Source organism: Penicillium chrysogenum, assembly GCF_028827035.1.
Source record: "Penicillium chrysogenum strain IBT 35668 chromosome Unknown utg000005l_segment0_segment0, whole genome shotgun sequence".
NCBI lineage: Eukaryota > Fungi > Ascomycota > Eurotiomycetes > Eurotiales > Aspergillaceae > Penicillium > Penicillium chrysogenum.
The window spans coordinates 4,953,308-4,966,202 of record NW_026622753.1 but is presented as its reverse complement, the minus strand read 5'-3'; the positions used below and the strand labels follow the sequence as shown (position 1 = coordinate 4,966,202).

The 12,895-nt window shown below is 49.7% G+C and overlaps 5 protein-coding genes across 5 annotated transcripts; 3 read left to right on the top strand and 2 right to left on the bottom strand.

The window, feature by feature from the left end:
- Positions 1-32: 32 nt before the first annotated feature.
- cp9 (putative serine carboxypeptidase) lies at positions 33-1,682 on the top strand (the record flags this gene model as incomplete). Its single annotated transcript, XM_056716033.1, has 2 exons — positions 33-273; positions 328-1,682. The coding sequence occupies 2 exons, from the start codon at positions 33-35 to the stop codon at positions 1,680-1,682; spliced, it is 1,596 nt and encodes a 531-aa protein (XP_056563655.1).
- Positions 1,683-3,219: 1,537 nt separating this feature from the next.
- On the top strand, positions 3,220-4,443 carry N7489_010283 (uncharacterized protein; the record flags this gene model as incomplete). Its single annotated transcript, XM_056716032.1, has 4 exons — positions 3,220-3,337; positions 3,453-4,124; positions 4,190-4,308; positions 4,375-4,443. The coding sequence occupies 4 exons, from the start codon at positions 3,220-3,222 to the stop codon at positions 4,441-4,443; spliced, it is 978 nt and encodes a 325-aa protein (XP_056563654.1).
- Positions 4,444-4,983: 540 nt separating this feature from the next.
- N7489_010282 (5-methyltetrahydropteroyltriglutamate--homocysteine S-methyltransferase) lies at positions 4,984-7,589 on the bottom strand (the record flags this gene model as incomplete). Its single annotated transcript, XM_056716031.1, has 6 exons — positions 4,984-5,028; positions 5,087-5,135; positions 5,203-5,204; positions 5,260-7,137; positions 7,197-7,518; positions 7,579-7,589. 6 exons carry the CDS (start codon positions 7,587-7,589, stop codon positions 4,984-4,986), a joined length of 2,307 nt encoding a protein of 768 aa, XP_056563653.1.
- Positions 7,590-10,915: 3,326 nt separating this feature from the next.
- On the top strand, positions 10,916-11,967 carry N7489_010281 (putative short-chain dehydrogenase/reductase; the record flags this gene model as incomplete). The annotated part of the gene is made up of 3 exons (XM_056716030.1): positions 10,916-11,075; positions 11,128-11,846; positions 11,905-11,967. The coding sequence occupies 3 exons, from the start codon at positions 10,916-10,918 to the stop codon at positions 11,965-11,967; spliced, it is 942 nt and encodes a 313-aa protein (XP_056563652.1).
- A 334-nt stretch (positions 11,968-12,301) lies between these two features.
- N7489_010280 (uncharacterized protein) lies at positions 12,302-12,842 on the bottom strand (the record flags this gene model as incomplete). Its single annotated transcript, XM_056716029.1, is given in 2 exon segments — positions 12,302-12,630; positions 12,650-12,842. The coding sequence occupies 2 exon segments, from the start codon at positions 12,840-12,842 to the stop codon at positions 12,302-12,304; spliced, it is 522 nt and encodes a 173-aa protein (XP_056563651.1).
- Positions 12,843-12,895: the final 53 nt, after the last annotated feature.

Below are 12,895 nucleotides of genomic sequence, written 5' to 3'. Positions count from 1 at the left end.
CATCATAGCTGGACAAAGCGCGAGTTCCAATCATGAATATCTCCGCACTGCTATACTTCTTTAATGTCCTATGGGCAGCCCCTGGCTTTGTTTTCTCACGAGCAATTGCTTCATACAATACTGCACGGTTCGAAGTACATTCCTTGCCGGGCGTTTCGGACCTTCCACCCAGCTGGGCTGGTCGCCTTCCGGTTCCGGGGACGGCAGATGGAAATGAGATATTCTTTTGGCTATTCCAGTCAGAGCAACCGGCATATGATGACAATTTGATCAGTAAGGCTGAATGGGACAGGACATGCAAAGGTGGTTGCTAACAGAGTCGTATAGTTTGGTTCAATGGCGGCCCTGGTTGCTCATCCTTGATAGGTCTAACGACCGGCAATGGACCCATTACGTTTGATGGCAATTCAACTCAATTCATTCGCAACCCACACTCGTGGACAAAGCTGGGCAATGTCCTTTACGTTGATCAGCCCGTCGGCACTGGCTACTCCACAGCCAGCTTCCCTTACCCGGTTAAGAACAATGACCGGGTAACGACGGACTTTACGCAGTGGCTGCGTGGCTTCTTCGAATACTTCCCGCACCTCCAGAAAAAGCAGATCCACTTAATGGGGGAGTCATATGCAGGCATCTACATACCCTATTTTGCATCAGAGCTTCTCGAGGGTAAAGATTCTCTGCCTCTCGATGTGCGTTCGATGTCCCTCGGTGATGGATCTTGGGGAAATGGGGCAGCCATGGCGGCTGTTGCAATGGGCAAATATCTCAGGTCACAGTTGGGCCTCCTTCAAATTCCCGAAGACGTTCTATCTGTCTTCGACGAGGCGGACGAAACCTGCGGCTTCAACGACGTGCTAGCAGAATCGTCCATGTACCCTCCCGAGGCTAGGATTCATATCCCCGGAAACCCAGAGTACTTCAACCTCCGACGTCGAGATCTAGCAAGTGCCGTCAACGCGGCATGCGATATCTCACCCACAACCCCGGAAGAAGTCCGCAGCTCGATCTTCAACTCAACCTGCTACGGCCCCTGCGCCGTCTTCTCAACAGCAAGTGACTACCTAACAGCCGTCTCCGCCAACCGCACAACCCGTGGCTGCTTCGACATTTACGACATATCCCACGACTGCAGCGCCGTTTCAGAGCTCCCACTGATGGCAGAGTACTTCGGCCGCGCAGATGTCCAGGCCGCCCTGCATGTCGATAACAGCGGACTTTACAGCGCCTGCAACTCCACAATCTTAAATACGCTCCTCTCAGTGCCCTCCCCCGTGCCACCGGAGTACTTCATCCTCCCATCTCTGGTTACCGACCACAACATCTCGCTCCATATCTACTCAGGCGAGTGGGATATGTTGATCAACCACTTTGGCGCGGAACTCTCGCTGCAGAATATGACGTGGCGTGGTGCGCAGGGCTTCGCGCAGAAGCCGAGTAAGCCGTTCTTTGCTGATAATGCTGCGCCGTCGGCGACCAAGCAGCTTCTGCTCGAGCATACGCCCGCGTCTACTACGCTGTCGACCGCCACTCCCACTGCTGCTGCTGTGAGTACGTGGACTGAGGAGCGTGGTGTGTCGTATCATCTATTCCGTGAGGCTGGCCATAGTGTCTTTGTTAACAAACCACGTGAGATGTTTTCGTATGTGAGGGATGTGGTTGTTGCTCCGAGGGCTGGTTGATTAGGGCGGCTTTGGGCGTTGGGGCTGGCGAATATTGGGCGTTGGTAATCGAGATCGGTTTAGAACATGTACTTTTTTTTAGAATTTATTCCTATTTTCGAAATTCAAGGTCAAGTTAGTATTTGATTATATGGGTCATGCCGGACTCGTAACAATAACGGTAATGGAAAGCTTTCGGACGATGTCGACAAAAATAGTTGCATCATATAAGAAAATCACCAAAAGCAATGTGATCTCTGGGTTCAAACGGAGTTTTTTCGTCATGCCTTTGTTTCTTCGAATAAAATAGAAATATCGAACCAATTACTTACTGCAGTATCACGCTCTCTTCCAAGAGATATACATCCACATTTGGTTCGTTATACCAATTATTTTGAGTGTTTCGGCCGAAGTACTTGATTTCTACATGCCATCTAGGAGGAATACCTTGATAGTATTTATACTCAGTTCAGTAAACAGCAACGATAGTATTACATTCAATACTCTAATCGAGTTGTCCTCGTAGTATGCCGTCTCCCGTCTAGAACGACCACAATGTTACTAGATCTAGATCTCCATTGTAGTGCGACAAGCACATGAATAATATTACGATGATAGAACATGTATGTATAGAGAGTAATTTTTAGTCGAACTTACGTCGGACTGGTCAATGGGTATTGATCGGCGGTCATCATGAACCAGCATGAGTCATGATGTATCACAATGGCCTCGGGAGGGCCCTCAACTATATACTTGGTTTATATGCCAATACCCCTTCGACAGAATGGTGAAAAGAGTCCGATGATTCTACTTGGTTACTTCATGCAGTTATTGAAAGCATCGAAAAGTGCACTTACCTAGCTGCAACAAGCATTAGGGCTTTTAGAGTACTGGCCAAAAAGAAAGGTCTCCAAAGCGAAAAAGAAGATGGAAAAACGTCCTACTGCCACATATAAACACACAAGGGCAGAGATTGAGGAGGCCTGGTTAGGGTTGTGGGAAAGGGAAATAGCGAGGTTCGATTGGCTGGTCTCCATTAAGCAGAGCTAAATCATGCACACCCCCACGGCAGAGCAGAGGAAAGCCGTGGATGCGTGGATCGCAAATGGGCGCCAGGAGACCCCAACTGTTGACGTTTCCGGCTGGGACGAGATGTGTCGCTGTCGCCTGATTGACTCAGAGGCCGTGACCACTGCCAGATAGTTGACTGTACTTTCTTTTGATGCAATTGAACCATTTCACCTGTTGATTATAGTAACTTTAAATCTAATTATATTCGATAAAGGTATATGTGCGAGTTCCAACCAGAGCGTTGAACCTGATGTGGGAAGCGAGGGACCAGCCTATCTAAATATGTGAAAATCGTGTGTGAAAAGCACTACCTGGGTATACCTGATCCTTGTAGTGACCGGAGTTCTCTAATGAGTGAAGGCGGTCCGAAACATCCCTGTCTCGCTAATATGAGTCATTTTTGTGCCACGTTCATGTTATTAGAGACAATATCCCCAAGCATTGAATCTCCCTTCACTAGTTGTACGGAGTATACTCGGAATTCAATATGGCCGATCCACTGACCGGATATACCCACTCAGCCGCCTTTGATATAGGGAAATTGCCGGTCAGCAATATCCATACTCTACATTATGAGCAATACGGCAGACAAGATGGGAAGCCAGGTAAGATACCTTTGTCAAAATAGACAATTCCCCCGCTTCCGAGTACTCGATTATCATTGACTACACCTTATAGGCTTTCCAAAAGCTTGAATGGCAAATATACTAACGTCACTAGTCCTCTACCTCCACGGTGGACCCGGCGGGCATACCTCATACAGCAACACACAATACTTCAACCCAGCCATCTACCGCGTGGTACTGTTCGACCAACGTGGTGCCGGGAAATCGACACCCGCAGCCGAACTACGCGAGAATACAAGTCAACACCTGGTTTCTGATATTGAAGTGCTACGCAAGCACCTCCAAATCACGAAATGGCATCTCGTCTTCGGTGGTTCGTGGGGTTCAACCCTGTCTTTGCTTTATGCACAAGCCTACCCGGAGATGGTTGGTTCTTTGATACTACGGGGAATATTCACTGTCAGGAAATCTGAACTCGAGTTCTCGCGTGGATCCATTGGCGCAGCAAATATCTTCCCTGAAGCCTACGAAGCATTTGTCAATTATCTCCCTGAAAAGGATCGGGACAGACCGAATGAAGCGTACTATGATCTCCTTGTTTCGGAAGATTACGAGACAAGAGTTGCAGCAGCGAGAGAATGGAATAGGTGGGATTTAAGTATTGGGACTTTGAGACCGGAGCCTGAGGCTTTCGCTCAACTGGAAGATGATGCGTGGGTGCTTGCTCATGCAGGGCTCGAGGCTCATTACTTTATGAACGGAGGTTTCCTAGAAGAAGATCAGATTCTCAAGGGGGAGAATTTGAGGCGGATTAGCCATATTCCGAGTCAGTTACTTCCTACTCTTGGACAAAATATTGTGTCTTGAGCTGGGCTAACTCATCAATTATAGCCACTATTATCCAGGGCCGCTATGATATTGTCTGCCCGCCGCAGACAGCTTGGGATCTGCACAAGGGCTTGCCGGACTCGCGGTTGTTTTGGACTCCTGATGCTGGTCACAGTCCTAGTGTTAGTACACTATCTGCCTTTGTTTGACCTGGTTTCTGAGACATGGCCATGCTAACCTCTTCCTAGGAACCTGGAACGCGGGCCAAACTGTTCGAGGTCTGTGACGAGTACGCCGAGCTTGACTTTACTCACTGAGAGTGGTTGGATAATTGGCTACATCCCCTGTTTCTGTCCATACGACATTCCAAGGTTCTCATCGCAGTTCTCCCACAATATAAGAACTAATTTAACATGCTACTCGTACATTAGAAGAGCAAGCATTCTCACTCCAAATCACAGAAAAGCTACAAGAAACACGAAATATTGTAAATTGTAATATTGACAACTGATTCTACACGACAATAGAAACAGTAGGTCAAATTCGACAATGCAAATTTGACCAAGCAAGGTTGTAGAGCTTGCTGTGTGTGGAAAACCACACAATGTTGAAATGGTAAAGCCAGCACCAACCGAATATCACAACGGAAGTAGGTCATGATGTCGGCCAGCGCCAGAAATAAATCGTCAGTCATGTTGAAACTCCAGGCCCGCTTTTGGTATCCTCTAGAAAACCCGTTGAAACCCATATGTTGAACTTTTGGTATCATCGTCGTAACTCATCAATAAAGAAAACTCCTACCGAGGCGACAGGTTGATTGTCGCCTCCTCATTAAATTAGTGGTAAATTGAAAGAATTTACTGCGCGTACTTCTGGCGGAAGTACTTGGCAGCGTTGACCATCTGTTTGTGTTTGATCAGCATTTTGTACCTCATTTTCAAGGAAATTGCCACTTCTTACCGCGGTGAGAGCCGCCTTGGTCTCGGGCCAGCCACGAGTCTTGAGTCCACTGTAAAAAGAAGCATATTAGCACCAACAACCAAAAAAAATTCGAATTTCGAGTCAGGATGACGAACCACTAGATGATATGTTAGTAAAAAAGTATATAGCAGGAGGGTGGGGAATTTACGCACATCAGGGTTGCACCATAATTGCTGAGGAGTCAAGTATGCCAGCATCTCCTCGATGCGGTCCTTGATCTCCTGCTCGGTGGGGACACGAGGGGAGTGAATATCGTAAACGCCGGGGCCAATGTGGCGAGGGTAGGCCTCGTCGATGAAGACCTTGAGGAGCTTAGCATCGGACTTGCTGTTCTCAATGGACAGAACATCGGCATCGAGAGCGGCAATGGCGTGGAAGAAGTCCTGGAACTCAGAGTAGCAGAAGTGGGAGTGGATCTGAGTGCCATCAGTGACACCAGCGGTGGAGAGCTTGAAGGAGTCAACAGCCCACTTGAGGTAGGCGGCGCGAGCGTCACCAGCGCGGAGGGGCAGACCCTCACGGAGAGCGGGCTCGTCGACCTGGATCACAGCGATGCCAGCGGCCTCGAGGTCAACAACCTCGTCGCGGAGGGCGAGAGCAAGCTGCTGAGCCTGGACAGACTGGTGGACATCGTCACGGGGGAAAGACCACCGCAGGCAAGTGATAGGACCAGTGAGCATGCCCTTCATGGGCTTGGGGGAGATGGAAGCAGCGAACTTGGACTCCTTGACGGTCATAGGGGCGGGACGAGAGATATCACCGACAATGATAGGGGGACGCACGCAGCGGGAGCCGTAGGACTGAACCCAGGCGTGGGTGGTGAAAACGTAACCAGTGAGGCGCTCACCGAAGTACTGCACCATGTCGTTACGCTCGGGCTCACCGTGGACGAAGACATCGAGATCAAGCTCCTCCTGGATCTTGACAACATCCTGGATCTCCTTCTCGATGAACTTCTCGTACTCTTCCGGAGTGATCTCACCCTTGGTGAACTTGTTACGCTGGATGCGGATCTCCTTGGTCTGGGGGAAGGAACCAATGGTGGTGGTGGGGAAGAGAGGGAGCTTGAGGGTCTTGGTCTGCTCAGCGTAACGCTCAGGGAAGGCGGACTTGCGGTTGTGCATCTCAGGAGTGACCGAGGCCTGGCGGGCCTTGACAGCGGGGTCGTTGGTGCGGGCGGAGGAGGCACGGGCCTGAACAGACTTGGCGTTGGCCTCGAGCTGCTCACGGACAGCGGCGGGGCCTTCGGTGACAGCCTTAGCGATCACGACAACCTCGGCGGCCTTCTCAACAGCGAAGGAGAACCAGTCGCGGACCTCAGCATCAAGGGCCTTCTCGCTGGCGAGAGTGTGGGGGACGTGAAGGAGGGAGCTGGAGGTGGCAACAATGACACGGTCCTTGCCGAGCTTCTGAATAGCATTCTCGACCTTCTCAATGGCGGCCTTGAAGTTGGTCTTCCAGATGTTACGGCCGTCGACAATACCGGCGGAGAGGACCTGCTTAGGGCCGAGAGCGGCGACGACAGCGTCGAGCTGCTCGGGGTTGCGGACCAGGTCGATGTGGATAGAGTGGAGGCTCTGCAGGTCGGCGAGGACATTGATGTTGTGGACGATGTCACCGAAGTAGGTGGCGAGAGTGATGCGGGGACCCTGGGCACCGAGGGCACCAATCTTCTCGTACGCAGGCTTGAAGGCGGCCTTGGACTTCTCAGCAAGGTCGAAGACGAGGACGGGCTCGTCAATCTGGACATCCTCGGCGCCAGCGGCCTTGAGCTTGGACAAAAGCTCGACGTAGAGAGGAAGGAGCTTGTCAAGCAGAGAGATCGGGTCAACGGTCTGGTCACGGTCGGCCTTACCGAGAGTCAAGAAGGAGACGGGACCAAGGATGACGGGGCGGGTGATGATGCCAGCGGCCTTGGCCTCAAGGAACTCAACAACGGGCTTGGGCTCGGCAGCGAGCTTGAACTCCTGGTTGTCCTGGAGAGTGGGCTTCACGTAGTGGTAGTTAGAGTCGAACCACTTGACCATTTCCTGTTGATTGAGTCAGCATACTGAATCCGGACACTTATATTGTAATCATTTGCACATACCAGACTGGGAACATCAATGCCCTCCTTCTGGAGACCACGGCCCATGGCGAAGTACTCATCGAGAGGGTTGAGGTTGTACTTGGAGTAACGCTCGGGGATGGTTCCGAAAAGCTGGTGGTGGTCGAGGACCTGATCGTAGAAGGCGAAGTCGTTGCTGGGAATAACATCGACACCGGCATCCTTCTGGATCTTCCAGTGCTCCAGACGAAGACGCTTACCCTCAGCGAGGAGCTCATCGCGGGAGATCTTGTCAGCCCAGTAAGCCTCGGTGGCCTTCTTGAGGTCACGGAGTCTTCCCATGCGGGGGAAACCCAGAATAGATCTATCCACGTAGTCAGCAACTGTCCCAGCAACTGTTCATAAGAGAATCGAGAAAACATACGATTGAACCATTCTGATGGATGTGTGTGAAAAGGGGGAAAGAAGGAAGGGGCCTCAAGGATAGAATTTTCACAAATCCGATTCCTTTGAGAGAGTGAGTGAGAGAAGGAAAGGGAAAAGGTCTGGGAAATGTCGAAAGAAATATGGAGGGGGAGGAAATACACACTAATCCCAATGTGGAATTGATCCACATTCAAGTTGGAGGGGCATCAATACGGTATGATACATGGCCCAGTACCTCCACGTACCCCTCTTGTACCTGGAATCCACAGTTTTTGGGCAGAACATGTGGAAAGTTGTGTAATTTACTGTTATTTTCAGTCCTCCGCCAGTATCAATACCCCATGATCTCCGTGATCGGTCCCCCAATGGATGATCACGCCATTGAGACACCGATAAGGCCTCTGCAGATTGTTTACGACTATTGCCAATTAGTGCTTTTTCTTTCCTTTTTTTTCAGCGAGGGCCTTATGTATCTACCGTATGTCGTATACACAAATCTATAATTTTTCTCGATTAATGAGCGGTCAAGACCACTAGAAGTACATCAAAATGCGGAACTCTCAGGGAGTACGGGGCAACCGCTGTGTGACACGCTGTCAATTGACCCCGCCACTTAACCTGCAGGACAAGCTGAATTGATACTACATATGTACCTAGCGAGCAATGAGTCGACAGCTTCATTTCTTCCGTACGAAGTAATTTTCTAGTCAATTCCTCATGATTCCCTCCATTTTCCTTCTAAAAAGATAATAATGACTCAGAACATCCCCTAACAAACCCCGGTGTCGGGTTCCATTCAAGCAATTGATCGGCCCACGTGATATCCTGATAGGAAAAAATTAGTTGAGCATGAATGGATGGGTTTTTTTTCCGTAAAGGGAAAAACAGAAAGTCATTGTGAAGCGCCAAGCCTTCAAAAGACAGAGAAAAATAGACCATTATGATCTTTCCTCGATGTTGTTGCCCTTGATACATTGAACTCCCCGCAAAATGTTCGGAACAGCGAACATCAGGCCCAGAACTCCGATGGAGTTTCCGTGACTAATGAAGATGATTGTGACCTCCGAAGGCTTGGCTATCGCTCTGTCTTCGTCCGAGGCTAGGGCTCATTCAACAATTTGGCCTGCTCCTTCTAGGCCTTGAATTGCGTTGGGGGAACCCTTGTGCTTTTCTGTATCGCCCTGGAGGCCGCCCGCCTGCTATGCATCTTCTCCGTTTCCCGCCGCAGGGTCAGCTTACTATGTACTAAGCTTTCCGATCCGTCGGAGACGGTAAAGTCGGCCGGTTCATCTCGTTCCTCGTTCCCGCATGGCCATTGGTTGCATGAACCACCTTCCTCGCAAGTGATTCGTTCGGCGTCAAAACTACTTGATTTCGAAGATCATCGTGTTCAACTCGAAGACGAGCTTCCTATATGAAACTGCCTACGTTCGAGGCTGCTCTATGGCATGCGTTATCTAGCCTCTTTTCCTGGCCATCCCTACCGCTAAATACCATGCCCCCGCGCGCGTATTCCCTTATGTGTGACTGTGTGACTGTCATTATCATCGATAAGCTGCTCAACTTTTCCATACCTACCTTCCATCAGAAGAGCCTGCTGCTACTGGTTGCGCTGCCAGTCGCTGTGGCTGTAGGTTATTCTCTAGTCACTATCTACGTTATTCCGGAGTGACAATCTAGAGCGACACAGCAAAATATTGGATACCCCTTCTTCCCCACAATAAACGAAAATTGAAGGCCTTTCGGACCCAGCCACGTCTAGGCTCTGTCTTGTGTAGTAAGAGGCACCCACCATATGGGCTTTTGCTTCTTGTGGGTAGCGGGTTAGCTGTCCGGGGGTGTAAAGTCTGCCTCTAGAATCATGAAAAACCTCGCCTGGTAACAATATTGCTCCTAGAACTCTAGGTAAAATCCCCCGGAGGCAGCCACAGGTTCTCCTGGAGCGAGTGGAGTGATTGGTTGATTGATTAATCAATCCATAGTCTGTCTTAGCCACCCTACTATTGGCAGCCATGCAGCGTTCAACTATAAATGCAGGTGCTCCCATCCTTCGCCTTCAAAAATTCGATCCCTCCTTCTGCTCCAAACAGTTGCACCCAACTGGTAGCTGTCCTCTTAACTTTCAATGCTAGAAATAATTAACCCACCATGACGCAGTTATTTCGACAGCAGTCTGGTTATCCGAAAAGAAAAGGCCTTCACTCAAGCCCGCCTACCGAGCGGCTTTCCTCGAGCGGCAGAGGCTAACTTCAATCTTCGACCTAATTACGACCTTATGAACAAGCGAATCCGAATTTTCCTCTTTTGCTGGGCCTCCTTTACTATTGCCACGTCGGGACTCACAATCTATCAACCGACTTACAATTTCAATCTTAGATTTACGTGAGTTATTCCAGCTTGAAAACAGTGCATTTGCTAACAAAGGCAAAAGATGTACGGGTGAAACCCAGCTACTAAACATTCCATTGGCGGTCGTCGCATTCGGCATCTTCGCGATACCAGCCGTATGCAACCAGCCATCCCACTTGGATCCATGATTGTGATTCTGGCATTCTACGGCGTGCTGTATGCCTTCCCAAACAATAGTGGTGCGTATGCCGCGACGACTATCGCCGGAGGTTTCTCGACTGCGTAGTAAGTGTGACCTAGATTGAGCATTTCACATTACGTCAATAACTCATGCTAAAACAATCCAGGTATACCGTGATGTGACCCTGGCGAGTCCAAACCACAGAGGGTGCAACGAGATCTGCCTTTGCAATCGCATTTGCGAATAGTTATGGCCCGTTTGGAGGGATGTGGGGTCTAAACTGTTTAATTCTCGTTCGCACCCACAATATGTGACTTCCTTTGGCATTGCGATGGGATTTGTTGCATGGCTATCGTTATGAACCGAACCTTCTTGGGATTTCACTTGGCGGGTGGTTGTTGATACGAGAAAGCAGAAGAGAATTCGACTGGCGGCAGCCAAGGAGATCCAGGCTGTGTTGGGTGATGTTGATATACATGCAGGGAAGAAGAAATAAAGGTAAATATATAGACTTAGTGTAGTAGAGGATGAAGAAAAGGGCGACAGTGATTCTCTTTTCATACATACTACCGAATGAACCTGATTGGCTAGAGGGGTTGAATTGAGTTTGCTAGTCCAGAAATACCTACCTAGGTAGGTATTAAGCTTGTATTCCAACCTTCCAACCTTGGAATGGCATCCACGGATCCCCGGTTGATTTAGCACATGTGTACCTAGGTACCTAGGTAGATTTCAACATGAGAGCAAGCACATGGTCTTCCAGCCCTTCACTGCCAAGTGACATCAACTGTGGGGGTGGATACTGATGATCATTTCCGAAAGCGTTCAACTTCCCCTCAGCGGAGAACAGCTTGAAGTTCATTTCCGTTTGAACACTTCTCACGTTGACACTCCGCCACTATTCAAGCAAAGCCTACACACAATGGCATTTGCACGCAGGTTAGCGATTATGCCTGGCGGCCTGGGTAGGAACACGAGCCACAAAGCCAGACACAACGGGACCTAACTTCTCCACAGGCGGCCTTGGATCAAGCATTGGCAAAAGGTTGAGACAACAAGGCGCCCGTCTCGCCATTCTCTATGCACCTTTCGAATCTGCACGTCGCGATGAGCTTCTCGAATCCGGATACGGCGCGAGCGGCAACTTAGACGACATCCACACCTATGAATGCGACATCACCTCACCAGACTCCGTGCAGGCAGCTTTCAACTCTCTAGAGAAACAAATGATCGACCCAAATTCGTCCTCTCCATCCGACAGAGCTTTCCCGAGTATCCTGATTAACACAGCTGGATACGTATCCCTCAGCGACATGGAGATCACACCTCCCGAAGAAACACTGAGGCACCTGACCGTTAACCTCTACGGCCCTATGCTCTGCTCTCAGGCATTTGCTCGACTCTATTTTGTTGCCTCCAAGGCTGCCGAGTCCTCACCGAGTCCCCCACCACCAGGAAGAATCGTCAGCATTTCATCTCAGGCGGCACATGCCGCACTGCATCGGCATGGCGCGTATTGTGCTTCGAAGGCTGGGCTCTTGGGTCTGACGCGCAGTATGGCATCTGAGTGGGGTGGACGGGGTATCACAGCTAATACTGTGTCTCCGACTGTGGCGTGGACGGATCTTGGGAGGAAGGCTTGGGGGAGGCGAGTGTCCGTGATGCCTTCTTGGCAAATATACCGACGGGAAAGTTTGCGCTTCCGGAGGAGGTTGCTGATTCTGTGTTGTTCCTTTGTCAGGTATGTTTCCTCCACTTGGTGGGCTATGTCTCTTGTTCTGACTTTTGCAATAGGATTCGAGCGGCATGATCAATGGTGCGGATATTAGAGTTGATGGTGGCTTTACAGTTAGATAACTTCATCTATAGTTGGATATCTCCTTCATGTCGATATCCAAATCTATATATCCGAAATGGTTGGGGCAAGAAACGCTTTTTTATTAGTAGATATCGACATTTCGTTCTTTATTGTACATGAACACCCTTGGGATCATCCAATCCACCTCGCCTTGCAACCATGCGCCCGACGTAACCTTTCCTCTGCTCCTTCTAGGAAGTACCCTGCTCTGGTCTCAGAACAAAACTTCCCTAGCTGCATTGATTTTCCCGAGATCCCACCTCTACGGCACCATCTTGTCCATCCAAACCGACCAGTCCCTCAAAAGGCCGGGTGGATAATCTGCGCATACTCCTAGTACTCAGGATACCATCCTGCATATTCCCAGTCAATAACACCAGTGACATTGTTCTGCTCGTCTACGAGAATATTGCGCGGCGCAATATCTGCATGCGTGGATACCGAGCTCTCTGAATGGGGTGGCATATCCAGTAGTTGATTCTCGCACCGACTTCCTCCGTGGTAGAGATACCGCTCGTATATTCTCGCACGCAAATCTGAGTCGCTCAAAAGTGGTCGAGCTGGCACTTGTAGATCTTCCAGCATCGGGTCCTGGGATAAAGAGCCATCCGCGGCACACTGGTAAGGTGTCTCAAACTCTGTAGGCGAGCGATCGTTCAAATCTTTGAGATGAGATTCCACAGTTGAAGGCAGATTGGCTCTTAGCCTCGTTGACCAGGCTATCCCATTTCTGCTCTAGAGTTATTCCGGGAATGATAGCCATCCCAATAACTCCTTCGGATGGACGATAATTGGGCTTAAAATACTCCTTTGCAGCCGTCTGCCCTTCATTGGAACTGAAATCGGTGAAAAGCACTTTGGAGATCAAGTACATGTCTGCCTATTTGTTTATTGAGTACAGTGATTGTCTGGCAGGCTTAGTGGATC